This window comes from Erythrolamprus reginae, chromosome Z (assembly GCF_031021105.1).
Source record: "Erythrolamprus reginae isolate rEryReg1 chromosome Z, rEryReg1.hap1, whole genome shotgun sequence".
In the NCBI taxonomy this organism is placed as follows: Eukaryota; Metazoa; Chordata; class Lepidosauria; order Squamata; family Dipsadidae; genus Erythrolamprus; species Erythrolamprus reginae.
Genome location: NC_091963.1, coordinates 130,564,255 through 130,589,326, shown reverse-complemented (window position 1 = coordinate 130,589,326; position 25,072 = coordinate 130,564,255). Strand labels below are relative to the sequence as shown.

The 25,072-nt window shown below is 42.2% G+C and overlaps 1 protein-coding gene across 1 annotated transcript; it reads right to left on the bottom strand.

Annotated features, from left to right (window-relative positions):
- Positions 1-1,154: 1,154 nt before the first annotated feature.
- On the bottom strand, positions 1,155-24,556 carry BRSK1 (BR serine/threonine kinase 1). The gene is made up of 13 exons (XM_070729224.1): positions 24,495-24,556; positions 21,809-21,955; positions 20,864-20,895; positions 19,668-19,832; positions 18,597-18,694; positions 17,243-17,393; positions 11,977-12,037; positions 7,300-7,723; positions 5,618-5,666; positions 5,164-5,287; positions 4,785-4,965; positions 3,349-3,438; positions 1,155-2,169 (listed from the first exon to the last, which is right to left on the bottom strand). The coding sequence occupies exons 1-13, from the start codon at positions 24,531-24,533 to the stop codon at positions 1,985-1,987; spliced, it is 1,746 nt and encodes a 581-aa protein (XP_070585325.1). The 5' UTR covers positions 24,534-24,556; the 3' UTR covers positions 1,155-1,984.
- Between the last annotated feature and the right edge of the window lie 516 nt (positions 24,557-25,072).

Genomic DNA, 25,072 nt, shown 5'->3' with positions numbered 1-25,072 from the left:
TTGACAGTGCTGAGATAGCAGGTTTTAACCCCAATGTCCTCACACTCCTCGGCCTTCCAGGGGCATCCTGGGTAAGGAGAGGCATCACTTTTTTAAAGTCAAGATGGCACCTGCAACCATATAATGCAAATTGTCTCTATTTTATAAGACCGCCCACCTTCTTGCTCTCTGCAATCAATAGCTCAATACGCTTTACTCATCCTTATTTCTTTCTCAACTTCTCTCTCTTTCTCTTCCCTCCCTTACTCCCCCTCCCCCCATCACACACTCACACACAGGACAGCCTTGTCAGGGGAGGGGACTGGGCCCTTTGCAAAAAGGACAAAGGCCTTGGGGAAAGAGTTGGATTGTAGATAGCCCATTTAAGAGTTAAAGTGTTCTGCCAGGGCTGCTAAAATTACATGAGACAGAGCCAATGAGAAGCTGAGATCAGTGGGCATATTCAATTCGTAGAGATATTGCCAGCCAGCAGAGATTATAGAAATGCTTTAAAAAAAACCTAATTTTGGCAGTAGGACACAGTCAAAAACAGAAGAAGATGCGATGTTATGAAATATACCCAAGTGTCTTTTATAAATTCAGGGACAGCTGGGGGAAAAAAAGAATTCCTCTCTTAAAATGGCCATTTGCCCTTAATATAGGCACAATTTAAAATCTGCCAATGACCTCCTTAAAGAGCTATGATACAAAGCAGAAGTGCACAATAAAAAACAAATCTGAAAGTTCCCCAAATCCATTTAATTGGAATAAAGAGCATTCACATTAGTTCAGAGCCCAAGTTGGAGTAAGAATGGAGAATATAACTACACTGTGCTACAATTGTTTTGCAAACTCAGATGGTTCATTTTTTAATGCTATTGACTATTCCTGGCCATGCACAGGTTATATTTGCTGATTTTCCAAAAATTGCAATTTGAAACTGTACTGTATTTATTATTGAAGCTTTAGGTAATTCTTGGCATTCGGCATTTTATTTCTTCATTTACTTATTTACTTTTCCCATTTCTCTTTTGAGCAAATTTTCAAAATGCCAGCTGCCAGTAAATATACTATAGTATAAGCACAACGTAGTCTGGATTTCTGGTTCTTGAATTTCTAATTTGATTCCACATTCCACATTTAGATTTTGCTTGTTTGTTTGGTTTTTTAAAATACAGATTTAGGGGAGAATTTTTCAAAAGTTTGTCTTGTAACAAAATGTTTATTAGAATTCTGGTAAATATTTTCACCCCACCTCATGAAAATGTTTTTAAAACATTGACCGATTACATAAAATGAAAACAAAATCAAAAAAAGAAAAAAGAAAGAAAAAGAAACGGGAATGGAAACTTTTAATTTCTTTCCTACACAGGACATCTTCCTACTAGCTCTGTCTCATAATTTTAGCTTAATGCCACCATGATACTGTAAATACTACAGAAGAAAAAGCAAGGGGGGAAAATAAGTCTCAAGGCAAGAAAGTGAGGAGGGGGTCTGAAAAGGTTTGAGAAAATAAAGACCCCCCACCTTCCCACTAAAGGAATCAGATTAAATCCCTCAACCCCACCGGCTCCTGCCCGGTTTCTCTCCTCAAGTATGTTTTCCATATTTTTTCCCCTTCAATCCATTGTCTTTGTTTTAGGTTCGGGTTCGGTCTTTGTTTTTGAAACGTTTTGTGATTTCCCTCCCACCTCTTGTTCTTTCGTGGATTTGTTCTGTTTTCTGTTCTTCGTTAGCTATTTACAAGTTCACAGTATGGGCCTCTCCCAACATGGCCACTTTTACCCCCAGGGTGAGTTTGGGGGTCATTAAATCTGGAACAACAATCTCCATCTTCCCGCCCTGTCCCTTGCGTCCCTGGTGGGCCTAGACCCATCCATGGGGCTGGTTGGCTCCTCCTGTCCATTAGGTGTGGCTTTAGCTATTTCCAGGGGGCTGGAGGGGGCTTCTTTCAGCTGCTTTTTCGCCCCCCAGCCACCCACGTGCTATTCTCCTGCTCCATATGTCATGGCTGCTGTGGGGATGGAGTTTGTGGTTGCTGGAGTTGAGTCCCATTGGAAGAGACAAGCTTCTTGTCCTTGGAACCATGTCGATGTTGTTCAGTTGGGATGTCTGATTCAGAGCGGCGAGATGGCTGGCAGCTGCGGGTTGGGGTGCCTGGGAAACGAAGCTGCTGCCCGTTCTTTTCGTCTAAATGTTGAAAGAAGATCAAAGATTGGGTTAATTTCACTATCAAGTGTCCCCTTGCAAAAACTAAATGCCCAGAAATGAGCCTCATCTTACTTTTCCTCTACTGACATGCCAAGGCAGCTGATTTCAAAGTGATAACCTACAGTAGGTCCATTTGTTAAAGGAAATACACACTTGTAGAGTTCATATACATATATATTGTGGCTGAAAGCATTCCAGGGCCAGAAAGTAGAGGTAGAAGATGCTGGATCAGAAAGAGATCAATTCAGCAAGCTTGTCAAGGCAGTCAATCTCTTCCCTACTTAGCAATAGTAAATAACATTTAGACTTATATACCGCTCCACAATGCTTTACAGCCCTCTCTCTGTGGTTTACAGAGTCAGCATATGCAGTACTACCCCCAACAATCTGGGTCCTCACTTTCCCCACCTCGGAAGGATGGAAGGCTGATTCAACCTTGAGCAGGGTGAGATTTAAACTGCCAAAGTGCAGGCAGCAGGTGACCTGCAGTACTGCACTCTAACCACTGCACCACCATGGCTGTTGTTTCCCCACCACAGGAATCCCAAAGTCCTCTGGTTCTGGTTCACTTAGCTCTCATAAATACAGCTATATTAACATCAGACTCTGGCAGATTCTCACAGTATGTTCTATTTAAAGATGGATGGATGAACGAATGGATGGATGGATGGATAAAGGGGTGGATAAAGTACCATCAATTTGGTTCTCTTAGTATCTACACAGATAGCTTTTCTTCAGGATGGTAAGTGATCCTAGATAATATATTTTAAGGCAAAGAATTCAAAAGGCATTTTGTAAAGTATCTGGAGAAAGTTGCATCTTTAAACTTCAAGAATTTTCTTAGGATGTCCCAAAAGCATGGAAATGTTCATACTTAACGTGATGTCACTGAAGTGAAGTGACACACATGGACACACATGGACATACATACAAGTACACATAAAGATAACCCAGGAAAGCTGCTAAACCAGCTGCAATGAGCTTTCCAGTTGATGCAGTTGCCTCAACCTCTCAGAGAGGAGTACTCCATTTGCTCCAGCTCCAAATTGTCCTTTTGAATCCTCTGTATAACCTTAGAAATTCACCTCTTTCAAAAACAAGCAGGAACAGTCAGTTGTTTGTATGAATAAAAAAACAACGATATATAGTAACACCTACCTGCGAGAGCTTGCACAGAAGGCTGGTCATGTGTGCTGAGTAGTTGTGCCTGAATCGTTTCCACAACCCGCTTAAACCGACGGCTGGGACCTAGAGAGGCAGAATTAGGAACAGAAATGGAACAGGTTTCAGAAAACAAGATCTATAAGTACTCAAGTCCAATGGTGGGAGGAGATCGTTGTCTGTGTTGTATGTATAGTATATATAGTCCCTTCAGGATTATGGGTTGCACTACTTCCAGAATAGCTAGGAAAAATGAGTCTTTTCCGAACATAACAGAACAGAATAATAGAGTTGGAAGGGACCTAGAAGGTCTTCTAGTTCAACTCTTGCTCAAGCAGGAGACTCTACACCAAGGGGTCAAACTTATGGCCCAGACCCAGCCCACAGGTTGTTTAGATCTGGCCTGTGAGACTGCCTTGGAAACAGCAAAGGTCCGGCCTGTGGTGCCTCTGCCTGCGAAAAGGGAGCTCAGGAGGCCCACGGACAGACCTCCTGAGCTCTGTTTCCATTGGCAGTGGGTTGCAGGAGGCCATTGCAGATGAAAACATAGCTTGAGACTCTGTTTTTGCTGCAGAGCGCTTGGGCCACCACAGGCACCCCTGAGATGAGTGACATTGAGCTGGCCAAGCCTACCCCAGCCATGCCCACCCTGGGCCCCTAAAGGTCTAACACAACCCTTATGTGGCCCTCAATGAAATCGAGTTGGACACCCCTGCCCTACACCATACTAGATAAATGGCTGTCCAAACTTTTCTTAGAAACTTCCAGTGATGAAGCAACCATAGGGTCTGGAGACAAGTCATTTCCACTGTCAGGAAATCTCTCTTTAGTTCTATCTTGGATCTTTCTTTGATAAGGTTCCATCCTTTAATTCTTGTCCTACCTTCAAATGCTTTGGAGAATAGGTCACCCTCCTCAAATATTGAAAGACTGCTATCAAGTCCCTCCTTATCCTTATCTTTGTTAGACTAGACATATTCAGTTCCTCCAATCATTCGTCATTGGTTTTGGGCTGCAATCTCTTAATGATCTCTGTTGTCCTTCCCTAAACTCTTTCTAGAGTCTCCAATATCTATTTTTTTGTAACATGATAATCAAAATCTGGACAAATGGCTCTTCTTAAAAATCTTCAGATGTTGGAGAGGGTGCAATATTGTCTCTGGAATTAGTTCTCCTTCCTTCACACTACTTAGTCTCCTTTGAAATGGTTAGAAAACTGAGAACTGAAAGCCAAAAGTCACAATGTACATCACATACACAGATAGATAGATACACACAGGGACAATGGGAAGGGGGAGGGGGAGAGAGACTGCTTCTTTAGGCTTTATATGCTTTTAATCAGAACTGCAAAAATTTGAATGTTTGTAAAGTCCAAAAAGCATTATGGCTCCTAAAGATGACCAAAGTAGGAGGGAGGATTTCCAGCTACTCACCTGAGATGAGGGTGAAAGTGACTGAGTAGATCCCACTGTCCTTGTGCGCCTCTCCCCCCTCGGAGTAGCTGATGTCAACTTGGAACTTGACTGGTTTTTGGAAGACGGAAGGGCCACCTGATGATTTATATTCGGCCCGAAAGCTTGTTTGGGATATAACGCTGTGACTCAGGCTGGGGATCTGTAGATTAAGTGAAGGCAAGCAATGTCAAGTTATAAACATCAAATGGAAAAGATCTTCCTTTTAGTATCCTATTTACTCTAGCCTTCTCTACCCTTCTGCCCTCAGGGTCAACAGGACCTCATCCTACCAACCATCTCCATTTAATTTTTCAGAATCAAACCCAGCTCTCTCCTTTTCTTCCAGTTGAGTCCTTACTGAGAGGAAGGCGTGTACAATATCAGCCTTTATGGAACTCAGGGGTTTGTCTTTGATGACCACAAAAATTTGTTCTTCTTTGTCTAAGTTGATAAAATTTCCAAACCAGGATTTCTTGGCAAGCCTGCAAATGAAGAAGAGCAGAACAAGGAAAGCAAGGCAGTTTGGAAATAAAATATTGGAAGGAGGTATTGCTTCTCTCCATTGAAGGTGATTCAAGGTATACCGGTACCATATATTGTACAGTTATAAAGACACACGTTCTTGTGATGTATTGTTGGTACTGTATGTTCATGAGAAAGAGGGAGAAATCTAGATTTCCCATATTAGTGCACATTAAGCACATTAATTGTGGGATAATATATGTAAACATTTGGAAAAATGTTTGTAGGAACTATGAACGGAAGAAAAAAATGCTGAATTCTCCTTCCTTTTGGTCTCTTCTAATACTCACTCTGGGGATGATTCTGGTGTAAGACTAGACATTTCTTCTGGTGTGGGAACTGCAAGGGAAAAGGAGTAAGTGTTAAATGGAAAGAAGCTGTTCTCATTTCCTACCAATTGCAACTTTTCATAACCGTTCATTTACTACAAAATGCCAAGTATAAATACATGAAATTGCTTTTATTTTTCCATTCTTATTTCAGGAATGATCAACTAAATAACAGACTTGGAAGGGACCTTGGAGGTCTTCTAATCCAACCCATAGCTCATGCCTGAAACCCTATACCAGGGTTCCCCAAACTTGGCAACTTTAAGACTTGTGGACTTCAACTTCCAGAATTCTGCAGCCAGCATGGCTGAAGAATTCTGGGAATTGATGTCCACAAGTCTTAAAGTTGCCAAGTTCGAAGACCTCTGCCCTATACCATTTCAGACAAATAGTAGTCCAATCTCTTCTTTAAAATCTCCAGTGTTGGACCATCCACAAATTCTGGAGGCAAGTTTTTCCACTGATTAATTGTTCTAACTGCCTGGAATTTTCTCAGTTCTAGATTGGTTCTCTCCTTGATTAGTTTACAGGCATCCAGACATTCCAGTCATTAAAAAGTCCTAGGTTTCTTTAAAATCATTTCCAGGTAGTTTTGGGAAGGCTCCCAGACTAATGCAAAATTAGATATTGTTATATTACAATTCTCTGAAACCCATCCTGCTGGCCAGAATATCTGAGAACATAGTTCAGCAACATCTGAAGGGCTAACACAGTTTTTCATCTTTTCCTTAAATAGTACTTGAGCAGGATGGTACCTGAGCAAAATGAATGATTATCTATTTTGGCAAAAGACAGTATCAAGCTACCACCCCCTAACTTTAAAGATTGCATTCCTTCATTTAATACATTCTATATGCACATTTTATGCAGTCCTCATTCAAACTCTACTTCTTGACCACACGTCATTTTCTTCTTGACTATCCACAGCAGTGTTTCTAAACCTTGGGCATTTTAAGATATGTGGACTTCAACTCCCAGAGTTCCCCAGCAGCATAAAGTCCATACATCTTAAAATAGAATAGAATCAAATTGTTTATTGGCCAAGTGTGATTGGACACACAAGGAATTTGGTTTTGGTGTATATGCTTTCAGTGTACATAAAGAGAATAAAATACATCTATCAAAAATAAAAAGATACAACAGTGATAGTCAAGGTTACTAATAAGCTACCAAATTGTACTAGGAAACAAGTAAAAACAATATAAATTGAAAGATACAAGCAACATGATTATAGTAATGTGGGAATAGGTAGATACAAGTAAGGAAGAAAAGAAGAAGTAATTCAGTCTTAGTAAATGATTTGACAGTGTTGTGGGAATTAGTTATTAAGCAGAGTGATGGCATTCGGGAAAAAACTATTGTTGTGTCTAGTTGTTCTGGTGTGCAGTACCCCACACAGTGTCATTTTGAGAGTTGAAATCGAAACAATTTATATCCAATTTATGTCAAATGCCCAAGGTTAAGAAATACTGGTCTGCAGTCATGCTCAATTCTGATGTGGTTCCTCCTCCTTATATCCTCCAGCATTTCCCCAGATAGATTGCACCATTTGGGCATGTCTTTTGCAAGTGGAGACATTGTGGTCCTATAATTAAACATCCATCGCAACATGCATCATCCCAGGGAAAGTATAGCACACTTACCTTGCAGTTTCCGACGATGGAAGCGTGGGGAACCAAGGAAGCTGTTCTTGATAGAGTTCAAGCGGGTTTTCCATGCCACGCCGGCCACACCAGGACTGCTCGGGGGCGTCCCGCACGGAGTGCCGCTGGGGCTCTCTTTAGGCGTGTGCACAGGAGTGCCGAGCGGAGTGGGGAGGGGGCTTCCCCGAGGGGAGGGGTGGGGAGTGACCTGCAGCACAGATTTGGGTGGGGGTTTAGTAGAGGGGAAAAAGCAATGGGGAGAGGAGGGTGGGTGAGGGGGTGGAGAGTTGGGAGGCAGAGGGAAGGGGGTGGAACATCGACTCTGGAGGGCCCCCTCCCTCGCTGGGCTGCCCTTGGCAGGAAGCGTCTGAGTCTTCACCGGGGCAGGGGGAGGTGATGGGAGAGAGAAGCTGAAGATGGGGCTCTGGGTGTGAGGAGAAATGGGAGGGGAGAAAGGTGAGGAGGGGAGAGCCGTGAGATGGGAGTGAGCAATGGCAGGTGACAATCCCATAGTCTACTCCCAAACAGGCTTTTACAATGTGGCCCAGGTTTTGAGTTTCCCCTATTGTGGCTTGGACATGTTACTCATTTTTTAAGGAATCAACTTGCTTCAAGCTGTTAGGTGATTATATTTGTTCACCTACCCCGTCTTGTCTATATGTTCCCATGGTGTGGCAAAGACAACATCCCTGAATCTACCATGGTTGTCCCTCTGTAACAGATCTTGACTTTGCCACTTAATCTTGTCTATGTCACTTGTTCCCCAAACTACCTTTCAACAAGACCAATTTTTTTCAATCTCTCCCAATTGCCCCCCCACCCTACAGAATACCTACTGTCAGCTCTAAACCTTTTCCCTGATAAATCTCAAAACTCCAACTATTGTAAAGAGGCATTACCAACCCTAGGAGTCTCTCCATTCCACCCCTTTTCTGTATGGTTTTATTATGTGGCAAGCATAAATTTGGTGGTAACTGCCAGAGATATATTATGTTGGTAATAAAAATGCACTTTTCTAACATTTAAGGGCAGGATGGGTACTTGACATTTTATGGCATAATTATCCGCTTTAAAAAAACAACTGTGTTTCTATTGCAGAGATAATCATGGTTCATTGCTGAATGCCAGATAGTAATAAAGCTAATACTTCAAGCGCTACAAGAGATAACACAAAAGCATGATTGACCTTTGTACAGGTAGTCCTCAACTTATAGCCATTTGTTTAGCCATTGTACAAAGTTCCAATGGCACAAAAAACGGTGGCCTTCAACCAGTCCTTACACACAGCATCCCCGAAGTAATGTGATCAAAATTGGCAACTGGCAGGTATTTACAATAGTTGCAGCATCCTGAGGTTCTAGGATCGACATTGGTAACCTTCCCAGCTGGTTTCTGACAGGCAAAGTCAATGAGGCAACTGGATTCACTTAACAATTGCAATGATTCATTTAACAATAATGGAAAGTCATAAGATGTGCAACTCATGTAAAAGCCACCTTACTTAGCAACAGAAGTTTTGGTCCCAATTGTGGTTAGAAGGCGAGGGCTATCTGCATGCATGGACTTTGTTTCTAAATAATAGATATCTGTACATATATAAAAAGTCTTCTATATAAAGGAAAATATTTGTAGCTCAGATTTGACCTGAGCTTACTTGTTTTCTTGCAGATGTTTCTTTACCCAAACTAGGTAACATCATCAGTGTTAGTAAGGAGTGCAGTTTGCTGCCTGATTATATTCTAATTCTATAGAATATAATTCTATTCTATAGAATATAAATTGACAGCAAACTGCACTCCTTACTAACACTGATGATGTTACCTAGTTTGGATAATGAAATGTCTATAAGAAAACAAGCAAACTCGGAGAGGACCAACAGCTCCTTTCTATATATATATATATATATAGAAGAAATCCACCATTCTAATGTTATTGTTATCCAGTTAAAACAGCAGGAACACTGCTATTTGTACACCAGTAACAACAAGGATGATTTAGATCAGGATATATAATATATCTGAGTGTGTGTGTGTGGGGGGGGGGATCAGGTGAAGATGGAGAGGTTCAGGATGTATAACAATCTCAGGAACAACTGTCAATAAGAAAACAGATTCCAGCTCTGTCTGAAAAGTGTCTGGCACAAAATAGAAATAATCTGGAAAAACCTACAACAGCAAAGACATAGGTACACAGAGAGTCAATCAGAGATTGAGAATCCAATGTATGTGGATTCTGTGCAGAGCATGGGGTAAGGGGAAAGAGGAAAGATTCTGAACTTTTGGTAATGTGACTCCAGTGGAACAGAAGAGCGACAACATTGATTGACATTAAGCAAGAAGTATTTCTGGGAGAAGCAGATTGACTTGATGGTATACATCAGTGTTGGTGAACCTTTTTGGCACCGAGGGCCGAAAAGGGAACCTGCATGTGCTTGTCTGGGCCGCAATCCGGAAGAGGAGCATGTGTGCACCCAAAAATGAACTTCTGCTTTCCAACGTGGACATGCGTGCCAGCCAGTTAGTCTTCCAGGTTTCTAGCATGCAGGTGTGTGCAATGATCAGCTGGCCAGTGCATATGCTCACACAGGAAAACAGAAGACCAGCTCTTCCAATTTCCAGCACTGCTGCATGCACGAAGTCCAACTGATCATCACACACACACACACACGCATATCAGAAACCCAGAAGAGAACCGGGTGACACTTCGCATGCCAGGCAACATTGTGTGCCACTTCGGGCATGCGTGCTATAGGTTTCCCATCACAGGTATAAATCATCACTGATTTTCCTTTATGACATTTGTGGTACATGGAATCTTGGACTGATCTATGACCAACAACCCTAATTTATGTCTTGCCAATGTTCATGACATTGATCAGTTTGTGTTCCAGCAGTTTACAAATGGCTTGTCTGCTGACTCTGCTGACTCCGCTATCTGATGGCAATCTTTAGTTTAGAAGTACAATCTGCCTCCTGTAGTTTTCTGCCAATGCTCATTGTATTAAACAGGGCTATCTGATAGGACCCAGGAAGGAGGCCTTCGGGAACAGAGTCTTCCCAAGCAACTATAAATCCCTGACCTCAATCTCATCTAAGCAAACCTTAAAATCCTCCAGGCGAGGGATTGAGTGTGTGGTAGACCTTTTCTGGGAAAGATTTGGACTCAGATCATAGGTTTTGTTGCTGTTGTTTCCAGACATTATTGTTCTTGTGGCTTATATCATTCCAATATTCCTTTTATTATTGTACACCACCAGAGCTGTTATGGATGGCCTTAGAAATTTGATGAATAAATGAATAAATTATGGGCAGGAAAGAACTGTGATATGGAGGAAAAAGTGAATTCCCTTCTCCTTTGATAGTCTTCTTCTGGATCTCCCATCACTGCAACTATTGCTAACAAGCCAAAAACAAGCATTTTGGGCCCAGTTAGTTGTTCACAAAGTGTCTGCAGGCTATGGTTTAAAAAAGTCAAGATGGTACGATCAAAGTTTTACCTGCTTTTATGTGTAATGCACATTAAAACACAGATAAGTTTGATCACATAATTATAGTCAACCACTACCATTTTTTGAGGTAGTAGTTCATCCTTTGTTGCTCAGATCTGAATCTATTTTTCCCAGCTAAGCCTTTCCATCCATATTATTAGAGTTGGAAGGGACCATGTAGGTCATCTAGTCCAACTCCCCACTCATGCGGGAGTCCCCATTTTATTTTGGACAAATGGCCATCCATGACCATCCAATCTCCCTTTGAAAGTCTCAAGTGTTGGAGCTCTTACAACCTCTGCAGGCAAACTGTTCCAATGTTGATCGTTCTCACTCTCAGAAAGTTTCTCCTTATTTCCAGGTTGAATCTCTCCTTGGTCAGCTTCCATCCGTTATTCCTTGTCAGGCCTTCTGGTGCTTTGGAAAATAGCCTGACTCCCTCCTCTCTGTAGTAGCCCCTCAAGTATTGGAACATCGTTATCATGTCGCCCCTGGTCCTTCCCTTTGCTGGACCGGAACTATATGGAGCTATAATTCCCAAGATCCCATTCTGGCCATCCCATTCAAACCAGAAAGACTGCTACAGCCTGTTCTCTTGCCAGCCAAACTAATTATACTCTTATCCACTGGCAAATAAAAATGTATAGATTTGCTTAAATGAATAACTAAACCCAAACCAGTGAGCAATGCCCTGCCCTTTAATCCTACCCCCTACTTAAACATGTATCTCCAACTTTCTTCCTCCAAGATCTACATATACCTCACCTTTCCTTCCCTATTCCATACCTTCCCCCTTCCCCCAACACAAGCCAACAGGATGTGGCTTTTCCCTAGGATGGAAATGTAGTCATGAAAATGGGGTGGGAAGTGAATTGTTCCAGATGCATCTTGTGGCTATTGTTCATGCACTGTACAGTACACATCACGCCTGCCGGGAAAACTATGTCCTCAGCCCCTCAGCATTTGGAACTAAGTGCATGATGGGGTATCAACAAGACTGCTGAATCTAGGCATCATTTTTCCCAACTTCTATTTACTTCATCCACTATTATCTTTATCATCTTATGCCGCAAATGTTTGCTGTACCCATCCATCCCTTTAGCCAACATTCAATATACATACATGCACACACACACACATCATATATACATACATATGTATACATATATGCGCCTAGCTGATATACTTACCCTAGGGCTACTGAGGGGACTAGAAGATAAGCCAGTGGAAGCACCACTTACAGATCGAGACCTGTGAGGGTCAAAGACACATGATGATTAATGCTATCTTGGAAAGGAAGGTGGTGGTGAGACACAGAGAAGAGAATGGGATACATGTTTACTTATTTACTTACTTACTTACTTACTTACTTACTTACTTACTTACTTACTTACTTACTTACTTACTTATTTATTATGCCGCCCTTCTCCTTAGACTCAGGGCGGCTTACAACATGTTAGCAATAGCACTTTTTAACAAAGCCAGCATATTGCCCCTCACAATCCTGGTCCTCATTTTACCCACCTCAGAAGGATGGAAGGCTGAGTCAACCCTGAGCCGGTGAGATGAGATTTGAACCGCTGACCTTCAGATCTACAGTCAGCTTCAGTGGCCTGCAGTACAGCACTCTACCTGCTGCGCCACCCCGGCTCATCACTCTAAAATAGCATTATAAAATGCTTTCAGCCCCCCATCCCCACCGCCGCTGCCAGACAAAGGCACCCTAAAGAAGTGAATAAGCCTAAGAAGCTTTGGATATCACCCGGAGAGAGTAGCAAAGAATTTCAGAATATATATTGTACATCCTGAAATTCTCTACTACAGAGGCGGGTTCCTACAGGTGCGGTGTGGGTGCTTTGGTAGCAGCCTGCTGATGATGTAATTTAGGTGTGATGGCTCCAGTGCTGTCTTTCCTGGTCCATGCCACTGCCATCTCTTTTTTGAATTTTTGGCACTTTTTCCTGGTTTGGATGTTTTGGCTTCAAATGTGGTTCTGCACATGCATGGAAGTAGAATCGCACGAAATGTCACAATGTGCACCAGTAGCGAAAGGTAAGTGGAACCTACCCCTGTTCTACTAGTGATCTTTGCTGTACATATAGCCCTTGATTTATGACCACAATTGAGCCCAACATTTATGTTGGTAAGTAAGACATTTGATAAGTGACCATTTTACAACGTTTCTTGCCATAGTTGTTAAGTGAATCACTGTAGTTATCAAGTTAGTTAGTAACACAGTTTTTAAGGAACCTGGCTTCCACATTGACTTTGCTTGTCAGAAGGTCGCAAAAGGAGGGTCATATGACCTCAGGACACTGCAACCATCATAATATGAGTCGGTTGCACAACTGTCTGAATTTTGATCACATGACCATGGGAACTGTCAGCCTCCATGCTGCCTGCTTATTTATTTTTATTTATTTATTTATTCAATTTTTATGCCGCCCTTCTCCTTAGACTCAGGGCGGCTTGCAACATGTTAGTAATAGCACTTTTTAACAGAGCCAGCATATTGCCCCCACAATCCGGGTCCTCATTTTACCCACCTTGGAAGGATGGAAGGCTGAGTTAACCTTGAGCCGGTGATGCTTGCTTTAGAAACTGGGGGAGAGGAGTGAGGAGGAGAAGCTGTGCTAGAGATGTCTCTTCATATCACTGATTAGGAGTTTAAGGAGGAAAGTTCTCATCACAGCCTGCTCAAGGTCAAGGCTTCAACTGACCAGATGTGGAGGCTCCACCTGGACCTGAGCCCACTTGGAGTTCCAGGATTGGATGACTTGCCTGGGGGGTGTATGTGGGGAGGGATTTGTGATTATTTCTATATGCATTTTACATGCCTTTTGTCTTAGTTCTTGCTTTCATTTTGTCGCTATCAGTTTTTGTCTAGTAAAAATACTGTTCATAGAGTTGGGATCTTTCTTTCCTGGACTTCGGACAGAAGCACACCTGACAGGGATGCTGCGATGGTTGTTAAGTGTGAAAAATGGTCATAAGTCACTTATTTTAGTGCCATTGTAACTTTGAACGATCAGTAAATGAACTGTTGTAAATCGAGGACTACCTGTGTTTACTATACAATATAAGTAGGTCTACATTTTGGAACATTATGGAAGACCTAGCTCTCTGAAGAAGCTGTTGATGCTAGGAAAAATGGAACAAAAGACAAAAAATTGACTCAGTAACAGTGATGATGGGTGCACACTTGGAAGATTTGAAGGTTGGGACAGATTGTCCTGGAGAAGATCAGTCTATCATCTTCATTTAATGACATCATAATCCCTATATTCTCAGGGTACCCAGAGAGAAATATCTGCCTCTACCTAGGATCGAACTCACAGCCTCCTGATTGTGAGTTAATAGCGTCACCTCTAAGCCACTATACCACTCTTTGGAGAAGATCAGTCTATGTCCACCGGTGGCATGTGGAGCCATATCGGAAGGCACGTAAGACCATGCCATGTTTTAGCTCCAGCATGCATATGCACGCTGGACAACTGATTTTCGATCTTGGGAAAGGCTGTTTCATCCTCTGGATGCTTCAGGGAACATTCCCTGAAGTCCTGGAGGCAAAAAAATCCCCCAATGGACAAATCGGAAGTTTGGAAAAATGCACTTCTGGTTTTTTGAACTCTGGAAGGTTCAAGGAAGCTTCCTGGAGCCCTGGAGTGCAAAAAACAGCACAACAGCAAAATGGAAGTGCATTTTTCCGAACTTCCGGTTTGCCCATTTGGACATTTATTTCACCTACAAGGCTTCAAAAAGGCCTGTGTGCATGTGTGTGGGCAGCATGGGGGGTGCACTTGCATGGGGGGGGAAAGGGGTGTGGGCATATTCACGCATGCTAGTACACCCACACTCCCCCCTTTTGGTACGCAAACCAAAAGAGGTTTGCCATCACTGGTCTATGCGGTTATTAAATATATTAAAAAATGACTTGATGGGACATTATCAAGTAATCAAAATCTGCACAGTAAGATACTATCAAAATGTGCCAGTGATTTAAACAAGCTACAGATAGTTCTCATAGTTACACAGCACTGAAAAAAGGGACATGATCGTTTTTCACATTTATAGCCGTTACAGCATCACAATACCTATGTGATAAAAATTCAGGCACTTGGCAACTGAAGTTGCAGTGTCCTGAGGTCATATGACCCGTGGTTCTGACAAGCAAAGTCATTGGGAAAGCCAGATTCACCTAACAGCCATGCCACTAACTTAATAACTGCAGTGATTCACTTAACAGCTATGGCATGAAAGATTGCATTTGCAAATGCATTTTAACCTAAACAAGTGCAAAGTTATGCATATTGGGGCAAAGAACCCCAATTATACCTACCAACTGATGGGAACCAAGCTTTGTGAGACAACCCAAGAAAGGGATCTTGGGGTTTTGGTGGACAGCTCAATGAAGATGTCAACCCAGTGCGCAGCAGCAGTAAAAAAAAAAAGCAAATTCCATGCTTGACATGATTAGGAAGGGAATCGAAAATAGGTCGGTAAGTGTTGTATTGCCTCTGTACAAATTGATGGTGAGATCACTTGGAGTACTGTGTACAGTTCTGGTCAACGCACCTCAAGAAAGATGTAATGGAACTGGAAAAGGGGCAACAAGAATGATAAAGAAAATGGAGCACCTCCCTTATGAAACCAGGTTGCAACGCCTTGGTCTCTCCAGCCTTGAAAGATGGCGTTTAAGGGGTGACTTGATTGAAGTGTATAAAATCATGCATGGGATAGAAAAGCTGGATAGAGAAAAATTATTTTCTCTATCAAACAATACTAGGACGAGGGGGCACTCCCAAAAGCTCATAAGTAAGAAAGCCAGGACAAATAAAGAGAAATATTTCTTCATCCAGAGGGTCGTTGGTTTATGGAATTCACTTCCAGAAGCATTCGTGACAGCTGTCAGCCTTGATAGCTTCAAGGCACGATTAGACAGACTCATGGATGCCAAGTGTATTGGTGGTTATTGAAATGGATGTCCAAGTGCCGCTCTATGTTGGTTGAGGCAGGCAGGATTCCCTTGAGTACCATTTGTTGGGAAAAAGGGAGGGTTTTGCCTTGTCTTTCTGCTAAAGATCCCCATGGACCACTGTGGGCCACAGTGTGACACAGAATGCTGGACTCGATGGGCTTTGGCCTGATTCAGCATGGCTCTTCTTAGGTTCTTATGTTCTTATTGTAAAGTGGGATCACATTCACTTTCTGTATTTTTCAGAATATAAGACATATCTTTTTCTCCTGTAAAAGAGGCTGAAAATTTTGGTGTGCCTTATACTCCAAATATAGTTTTTACTAAGCTTTTTTTTTAGTCCTAACAGAGTGCTAACACAATCTTCAATGCTTTGCTAGCTAAGCGATCTTTCCTTTGTCTGCTTTTTTTCATTGCTGCTCCCTCTGACAATCAGCTGAGCCTTTTTTCAGCCCTAACAGTGAAGCAATCTTCCAAGCAATCTTCTGCCTTTTTATCAGCCCTAACTAGATGCTAATGAGGGATTTTCTGTGCTTTGCTAGTAAAGCGATCTTCCCTTTGCCTGATTTTCTCATTGTTTCTCTCTGAAGAGAGAAATGAAGTGTTTTAGAAACTGTTTTTTATCCTCAACTAGGAGATAAAAAGCAATCACATGGGTTCAAAACCAGCTGAAGCTGACCAGACTAGACACTAGTCATATGAATACTTAGTAGGCAAATTATTTTTTGCCTATTTTCCTCTTCCAAATCTGCATCTTATATTCCGGTGCATTTTATACTCTGAAAAATACAGTAATTTTAATGTTATCCACAGAAGTCTGGGGCTCAATTATGGTTGTAAATCAAGGATTATTTTCTATATTCCAATGGAAGAGATTTATATGTAGCTCAGGGCTGAACGGTGGAATCTTAAGTGCTCTCTGAGGTTGATTGTTATTTGCAGATGTTTCATGACTTGACTAAGTGACATCAAGCAAACAACTATGCTCAGAGAGCACCAAAGACTGCATACTCCATATTGTTGCCATAGGAACAACATAAATAAAAACAGGAAGTAACTAGGTATGGAGCTTGATCATTTTAATCAGATACATAGGTGCAACTAACGGCAATATCTAGCAGGTACGGTACCTCAAAGCTAAACAGAATCAAACCTGATTAGATGGGAGACACAGAAAATCCTAAAGCTGCAATCTAATTTGAAAAGCTGAAGAAGTCAGTGGTGGTAGGTTTCCATACTGTTGCCAAAAATGCTAAATAGATGTGTCCCTGTGGTTAGCAAGAACTGACTTTGGGAAATCTTTACCTTTAAAGATGCATTATGATCCCTAGAACAGCCTTAAAAATTAGCCAACCCTTAAAATGTTTGCAAATTCCATTTTCAGTGGCCAGGAAGCACATTGGAAAGACAGCAGAATCTCCAAATGCCAGCTTTGAAGATCTTCATATTTCACATACACACATCACTGGACACAAACTCACCTCTGACTATGTTGTGCCATCTCTATGGCCCGTCGGGCTGGGACTGGAGAACCACCATCTGTGACGCTCAAGACTTCCATGGACTTCCGCTCAGGCCGGCGTTTGCCATGTCGGTTCAGCATAGGGGAGTCAACTCGCTTCCGAGGAGGGTCTAAAGGAGAAGGATTGATGGAATTAGAGACAAATCATGGCAGGATGCGAAGATGTATGACTGCCTTTGCAGTGTTTATTGCTTATATACAGTTTTCCAAGCAGCCAAAGGTAGAAGAGAGCAACAGCATTTTCACTGGTGAATTCCCCCCTACAAATCTCCCCGCCACCATCAATTTTAATGAACATTCTATTGTTGCAAACCTAGAAAAGATCAGGTACCGGCAGAGATACTGTCTTAAATCATTCTGGGCATGTGAACTAAGTGAGATCATTCAGGACCAAGGGGCTTGTGGCAGGGAGGTTTCTCACACACACACACAAACACATCCTTTCCACAGGGCCTCACCCCTACAAAAGATGCAATAAAGCAGGGGTTCCCAAATTTGACAATTTTAAGACTTGTGGACTTCAATTCCCAGAGGTCTCCAGCAAGCTATGCTGGCAGGAGAATTCTGGTAGTTGAAGTATACAAGTCTTAAAAGTTGCCAAGTTTGAAGACCTCTACAATAAGGCCTTCACTTTTGGGTGAACTTTGGAGGCTGGTGTTTATATAAGAAATATTCCATACTCAAAATAATAAATAGTTTGAATCCAGTGCCCTTCCTTGCTTCCTTCCTTGCTTCCTTCCTTCCTTGCTTCCTTCCTTCCTTCCTTCCTTGCTTGCTTCCTTCCTTGCTTCCTTCCTTCCTTGCTTCCTTCCTTGCTTCCTTCCTTGCTTCCTTCCTTGCTTCCTTCCTTCCTTGTTTGCTTGCTTGCTTCCTTTTTTCCTTCCTTCCTTCCTTCCTTCCTTCCTTCCTTCCTTCCTTCCTTCCTTCCTTCCTTCCTTCCTTCCTTCCGCCTATGGCAATGTTATGTAAGCCAGGAGAGTACAATTCTAATGTAGAGTAGTACAGGTAATCCTCGACTTACAACAATTCACTGAGAGGTTGCCTGCCACTGGTGCTACCGGTGCGCTACCGGCGGCAGGCAGGGGGGCATCTGGTGTGGGTGCATGCCCCTGGCATGAGATTCAGTTTTTGTGCATGTGCACAGAAGTGAAATCTCATGTGAGGATGCTCTCTATCTGAGAATTCTGAGAGTTGAAGTCCTCCAGGCTTAAAGTCACCAAGTTTGGAGACCCCTGCCTTAAAGCATAAGCACCACTGCTCTGTTTTTCTGCTCCTGATGAAGTGCTTAGAGAAAGTTTTCCCCAAAATCTCACCAACATCATTGCGTGGAGGCAGGTCCTCATCTTCACAGCTGGGATATCTCTCTTTGCGGTCAAGCAGAAGGTAATAAATCATTTTCTCCTGATTTTCTCTGACATAGAGAAAGGAAAAATGGGGGCTTATGCTTTGAATAAAAATGGGTTTATTGCCTGACTATAGAAAAGACACAGTCCATTTTTTCTCTCCAACTAAGTGCACATGCTTCCTAACTAGTCTCTTCTCCCATCTTTCCTGCCTTTTATCTACATATCCATCACAAAATGAAACAGCAATTCTATTTCGTCCTTCATCAGACATCTTCTCTTGTAGCGCATCTACCTTATCTGCACTCTGCACATTTTTTTTCCAATCATGGGTTCTAAAATGGTGAGATGATTATTCCAGGTTCTCTAGAGAAGCACAGTTCCTTCAATATTCCAAATATCGTATTTTTCAGAGTATACGACACACCGAAGTATAAGATGCACCTTAGTTTTTGGGGAGGAAAATAGGGGGAGGGGAATCTGCCTACCAAGTTATTCAACTGGTTAACATCCTGAGTCTGGTCAGCTTCAGCACATTATTTTATCTCCTGGTTAAAGGAGAAAAAAACCTTATTCGGAGAGAGTAATAATGAAAGTGCCTGCACACCAAGAGCTGGGAAGATCGTTAGCACCTTGTTAGGGCTGGGGAAAAAGCTTTGAAAAAGAGCTTACATTCATAGTATAAGACACACCCAAATTTTCAAGCTCTTTTAGGGAGGAAAACGGTCCGTCTTATACTCTGAAAAAGGCAACTGGAATTTTTTTAAAAAACTGAACTGAATTGAAGAAGCTTCTGGAATGAGAAGTGAAACATCTTCAGTGAAAAACAATGGCCAGCTGCCCTTTGAAAAAAAACATCTTTGGGATAACCATGACCTGGATGATTGAGAATCTCCATAGATAGTTCCTTCAATAAGACAACCAATCACCTTTTTAAAATCTCGTGAAAGGGGCTTAGAACACTGCATCTCCTCAGCATAAGGAGCAAAGCTTAAGAAAGGTTCTTATGGCCCCATTCAGCCACACACCCCAGTTCCTCACCCTTCATTTTGCAACTCTTGCTTTAGCTTGTTCTTATCACGGAAACATCCCAACGAGTGCATGCTATCCAACACATCAGGGTCCAGCTCACTGACTGACTGAATCCGTTGGATCGCTACTTTCCGAGGGATCGGTTGTTCTGGTTCTGGTTCATTCTTCCCTCCCCTGGAAGAAGAAGTAGTGTGTAAATCAGATAAAAGAAAGACATCACCCTGTTAAAATATTGATGACTGGGATATAAGAGTCACGACCACTGACAAAAGCCATTGGAAATAGAAATAGAGTTGGAAGAGAAAGGTCTTCTGGTCCAGGATCCCCAATCTTGGCAACTTTAAGCCTTGGTGGACTTCAACACCCAGAATTCTGGGTGTTGAAGTCTGCCAGAGTTAAAGTTTCCAGGATTGTAGACCCCTGTTCTAGTCCAACCTCCTGCTTAGGCAGGAAATCTACACCACTTCAGACAAAATGTTATCTAATCTTTTCTTTAAAATGTCCAGTGTTGGAGCATTCACGACTTCTGGAGACAAATTGTTCCACTGATTGATTGTTCTAAGATTGTCAAAAATGACTCACTTTCAAGGAAGTGAAAACAATTGATAGATTTCTCAACATCAAGTTCATAGAGATTTGGAAATAGCATTTATCCTTGCCATTTTAAATAGTGAATTTTTAACTGTGGGTTTTTAATGCTGCACGATACCCAAATTTGCCTTGTCTGAATTGGGCAGCTATATAAATTTGTTTAATGAAGAGATATAAATAGGTTCAGCTTAGTGATTTAGCCCCAATATTTGTTACATGCTTTTCTGTAAAAATAATCCAAATTTGCCTATAGTAGCAAGATAAGCAGAGGTGGGCTGCTAATGTGGAACAGTGATGTGTACTCACCCCCTTGTCTCTGAGTGCTAACGGAGTCCAGCGCAGTTCTGCTACTGCAGCTGTGCACGTAGCAGAATCATGGGCGGAGATACCGAGTAGGAAGGGACCTTGCAAGTCATCTAGTCCAACCCCCTGCTCAAGCAAGAGACCCTACAACTGCGAGATTTCTGCTCATATCTTTATCTCCTCTATGAGATCTTCCCTCACCTCTGGTAAGTGAAGGCAAAAAACACTGAGATCTTGATCTATACTGAGATCTCGTCAAACAAGGGAAAAGTGAATCAGCTGGAAATCAAAGACAGTTTTGAAATACTCACAAGAACCACGGGTGTTTCTGAATCTGTTCCAGCTAAAACCACCACATGGAGAAAAATAAAGCAGTATTAGGCTCTTTTTGCAAATATTAATTTTTAAAAAGTTACAAACCATGACTCCTCTATCGCTCATCATAAAAACATGTTTTAATAATAAGACCCCATTATCTTCAGACATTCAATATATTAAAATAAACATAAACATCAACTGAATGTTTCCTACACTCAATTGTTTCAATCCAAACAGATCATATAAAAATTGACCATATCAGGGAAGAATTCTAACTCAAATCCTTGTCTGTCTAATCATACTTGGCCAATAAAGAACTATTCTGTTCTGTTCTTTTTATTCTGTTCTGTTCCCACTGTTTCAGACATTTATGACAGCCGCTATCCAGGGGCGGATTGCCATTACTGCTGTTACTGGTGTGGTGTGCGCGCAGCTCCAGTTCTCTTGCGGCACGTGCTATGTGTGCACATTCCAGTGTGTTTTTGCCTCTGTGCATGTGTAGGAAGCAAAAACATGCTGAAATCTTGTGAAGGGACACATGTGCGCGTGATATTTCAATGTTTTCCCCCCGCACAAGTATAGAAGCAAAAGATTGCCAAAATCTCTCTCACACACACATCCCCTCACGAGATTTAGCTTCTGCGCATGCGCACAAAGCAAAAATACAGGAAAAAGATGGTGGCGCCCATAGGATAGGCACTGAAGCGGTCGTGCACAAATTGCACAATCTGGTGGCCGCTACTGGTAGTAACCCACTACTGCCACTATCCTATTTTTATATTCAAGAGTGGTCCATCCCTGCGGTAGGTGGGAACTCTTGCTTGCAATCTGAAATAGTGCTACCCAGGGGCCCCCAACCCTCCATCCTGCTCCACCTCACCATGCAAGCCTGCTCCTCCCTCCGTTCCTTCCGGTCTTGGGAAAAACAGATGACTCACACTGAGACGTTTCTCTGGCTCCACCTCAATCATGCCCCTCAGGAGATTCTGACAGTCTGGCGGAATGAAGTGGGGCATGTGGAAAATCCCACGTTTCACTTTTTCCAAAAGCTGCCTTAGGTTGTCATCATCAAAGGGTAGCGCCCCCTGCAGGAGAAAAGGGGGAAAGAAATTAAGACGCCACAGAAACTCCTTCAGATTTCAGGTTTTGCAGGAATTACTTGGGTTAGCATCACTGGTAGTCCCTGAGTTTGTTTGAAGTTACAACCATGGTCATGTGATCAGAATTCAGGCATTTGGCAATCATCATGTATTTACATTGGGCACAAACCCAAAAGTCATGGGATCACTATATGTGACCTTCCCAGCAATGAAGGGCTCCTCATTGCCGGCACTCCCGGTGCACTCCTGGTTACCGGTGCAGGCATGCGGGCATCCATGCACATGTGTCCACATGAGATTTATCTTCTGCGCATGCGCAGGAAGCAAAATCTTGCATGAGGATGCTCTCGCGCACAAGATTTTGTTGATTTTTGGCGATTTCTTTGCTTCCATGTATGCACAGAAGCAAAATACACTGGAAATTGGCAAAATGTCATATGCGCGAGCGTCATCGCACAAGATTTTGCTTCCTGTACATGCACAGATGGCCAAATTGCACGTGCATGCATCAGGGGACGTGTGCGCATTTCCATTTTTCCTCTTGGGATGGCGTACCAAACCATCCATGCTGTAACCCAGTACTAGACCCTATCATTTCAGACAAGTGACTGTCTAGTCCCTTCTTAAAAACCTCCAGTGATGAAACACCCACAACTTCTGAAGGCAAGCCATTCCACTGGTTCATCATCTTCACTGCTAGGAAGTTTCTCCTTAATTCCTGGTTGCTTCTCTCCTTGCTTTGTTTCCATCCATTGTTCCTTGTTCTGCCTTCTGGTGCTTTGGAAAATAAATTGACCCTCTCCTCTTTATGGCAGCTTTTCAAATATTGAAATACTGCTATCATGTCACCTCCTCAAAAATCCTTCTTTTCTCTAGACTAGCCAAACCCAATTACTGTAATAGTTCTTCGTATGTTTTAGTCTCCGGGCTTTTTACCATCTTAGTTGCTCTTCTTTGCACTTATTCCAAAGTCTCTACATCTTTTTTGTAACATGGTGACTGAATGCAGTTAATGACCACATGATGCACTTAACTGCAGTGATTCGCTTAACAACCGTGGCCCAAAGGATTATAAAATCATGAAAGCTCAATTAACAACTGCTTTGCTAAGCAAAGGAGATTCTGATCCTAATTGTAGTCATAAGTCAAGGATAGATGTAAATGTCAAATACTGTTTAAATATGAATGTGTGTAATATTGGTCCTTTTGCCCTCATCTCATTTATTAATCTTTCTCTCTCCCTTTCATTTTCGCCTCCCTCAGATCAAACATTTTCAGGACAATTGGAATCACTGGGAATTGGCCAGTACAGGTAATCCTTGATTTACAACAGTTCATGTAGTAACATTCAAAGTTATGACAGCATTGGAAAAATGAGTTATCTATTATTCACACTCACATCCCAGTGATGGAATTCACATTTTTTAGTACCAGTTCTCTGGGCGTGGCTTGGTAGGTGTGGCATGATGTGGCTTGGTGGGAGTGGCACAAAGTACCCAGCCTATTCTAGGGGCAAGTTACTGTAAAATCATCATTTCATCCCAATCAGCTGGGACTCGGGAGGCAGAGAATAGATGAGGGAGGGGCCAGTCAGTCAGAGGTGGTATTTACCAGTTCTGCTACTGGTTCTCTGAACTACTCAAAATTTCTGCTACTGGCTCTCCAAACTGCTCAAAGCACTGTAGCATCCCCATGGTCACATGATCAAAATTTGGATGCTAAAACAGGAGAAAATGTACTTAACAAACCTTTTGCTTAGCAGCAGAAATTTTGGGCTAAATTGTGGTCATAAATTGAGGACTATCTGTATATAAATTTAATGAATAATAATAAAAGCTATAACTATTGGAGGTAGTTCTCGACTTATGACAATTGAGCCCAAAATTTATGTGGGTTAGCAAGACATTTGTTAAGTTAATTTTGCCCCATTCTACATTCTTTCTTGCCAGAATTGTTAAGTGAATCACTGCAATTGATAAGTTGGTAATTATTGGAGGTGATGTCCTCAAGTCATAAAAGGGTTGTAGTTCACCACCCCTGATTTAAATGGATCCATTGCAATAGCAGGTTTTACATACCTGCATACCATTGCACTGTGCATACATCTTGCTAATTTGGGTGCTCACGTGCACACCCCCACGCATGCACAGGAAGCAAAAATGCATCAAAATCTTGTGAGAGTATGCAGGGGGATTTTGGCAATTTTTTGTTTCTGCGCATGCACAGAAGAAAAAAATCGCCAAAATCACGTGCACACGAGCATGCCCTCGCAAGATTTTGTTTTTGCACATGCACTGGAAGCAAAAAAGGCCCAAAAATTCAGGAAAAAAGATGGTGCTGCCCAACAGACCAGCGAAGACAGCAACAGAGTGCTTGCGTGCAAATTGCGCAATCTGGTGGCCGCTACCGGAACGGAGCTCCGAGGCATACTGATAGCCACCCACCACTGATCCATTGGGCAGAAGACAGTAGAACTAAATGGGGGATTAAATGCTCTCTGCCAGGATTTTGGGGACAAACGTACCACCAGGAGGGCGAAGAGGATGACACCACAACTCCACATGTCCGCACGACGTCCATCATACTTCTCTCCCTACAGAACAAGAAGCAGAGATCGCAAGCTTGATAATTGGTTTGGGGAGGGAGAAGATTTCAGGAATCAATAAAAAATAAGAAATTTGGAGTGAAGTTTTTCCTAACATTACGAGTCACTGCAAAGGGGATACCCATTACTGGGGTATATTATGATTTTTTTTAAAAAAATCCACAATAATGATAGCCGGTCTTCAATGTGTTCCATTAGAGAAGAGAGATAACGGAAAGAGACTTCCAAATACTCAGGGGAAAGTTCAGTTTCTGATTGAGAGTTTGCAAAATCTCATCACCATATATTCGGTTGACATTCCTTGGAAATCCAGGTGGTCATGGAGATTTCTTTTCCTCTGATTTCCTGTGATTGGATTTTCTAGTACTTTTTATTTTAAAAAATTAGAATAATGCCCTTGCCCAGAAGAATCAAAGCTTCAGCCCATACATAAACAGTCACACAAACTCGAACAGAGAATTGAGATCCCCAGCAATGTTCTTGATTGGCAGGGGTCC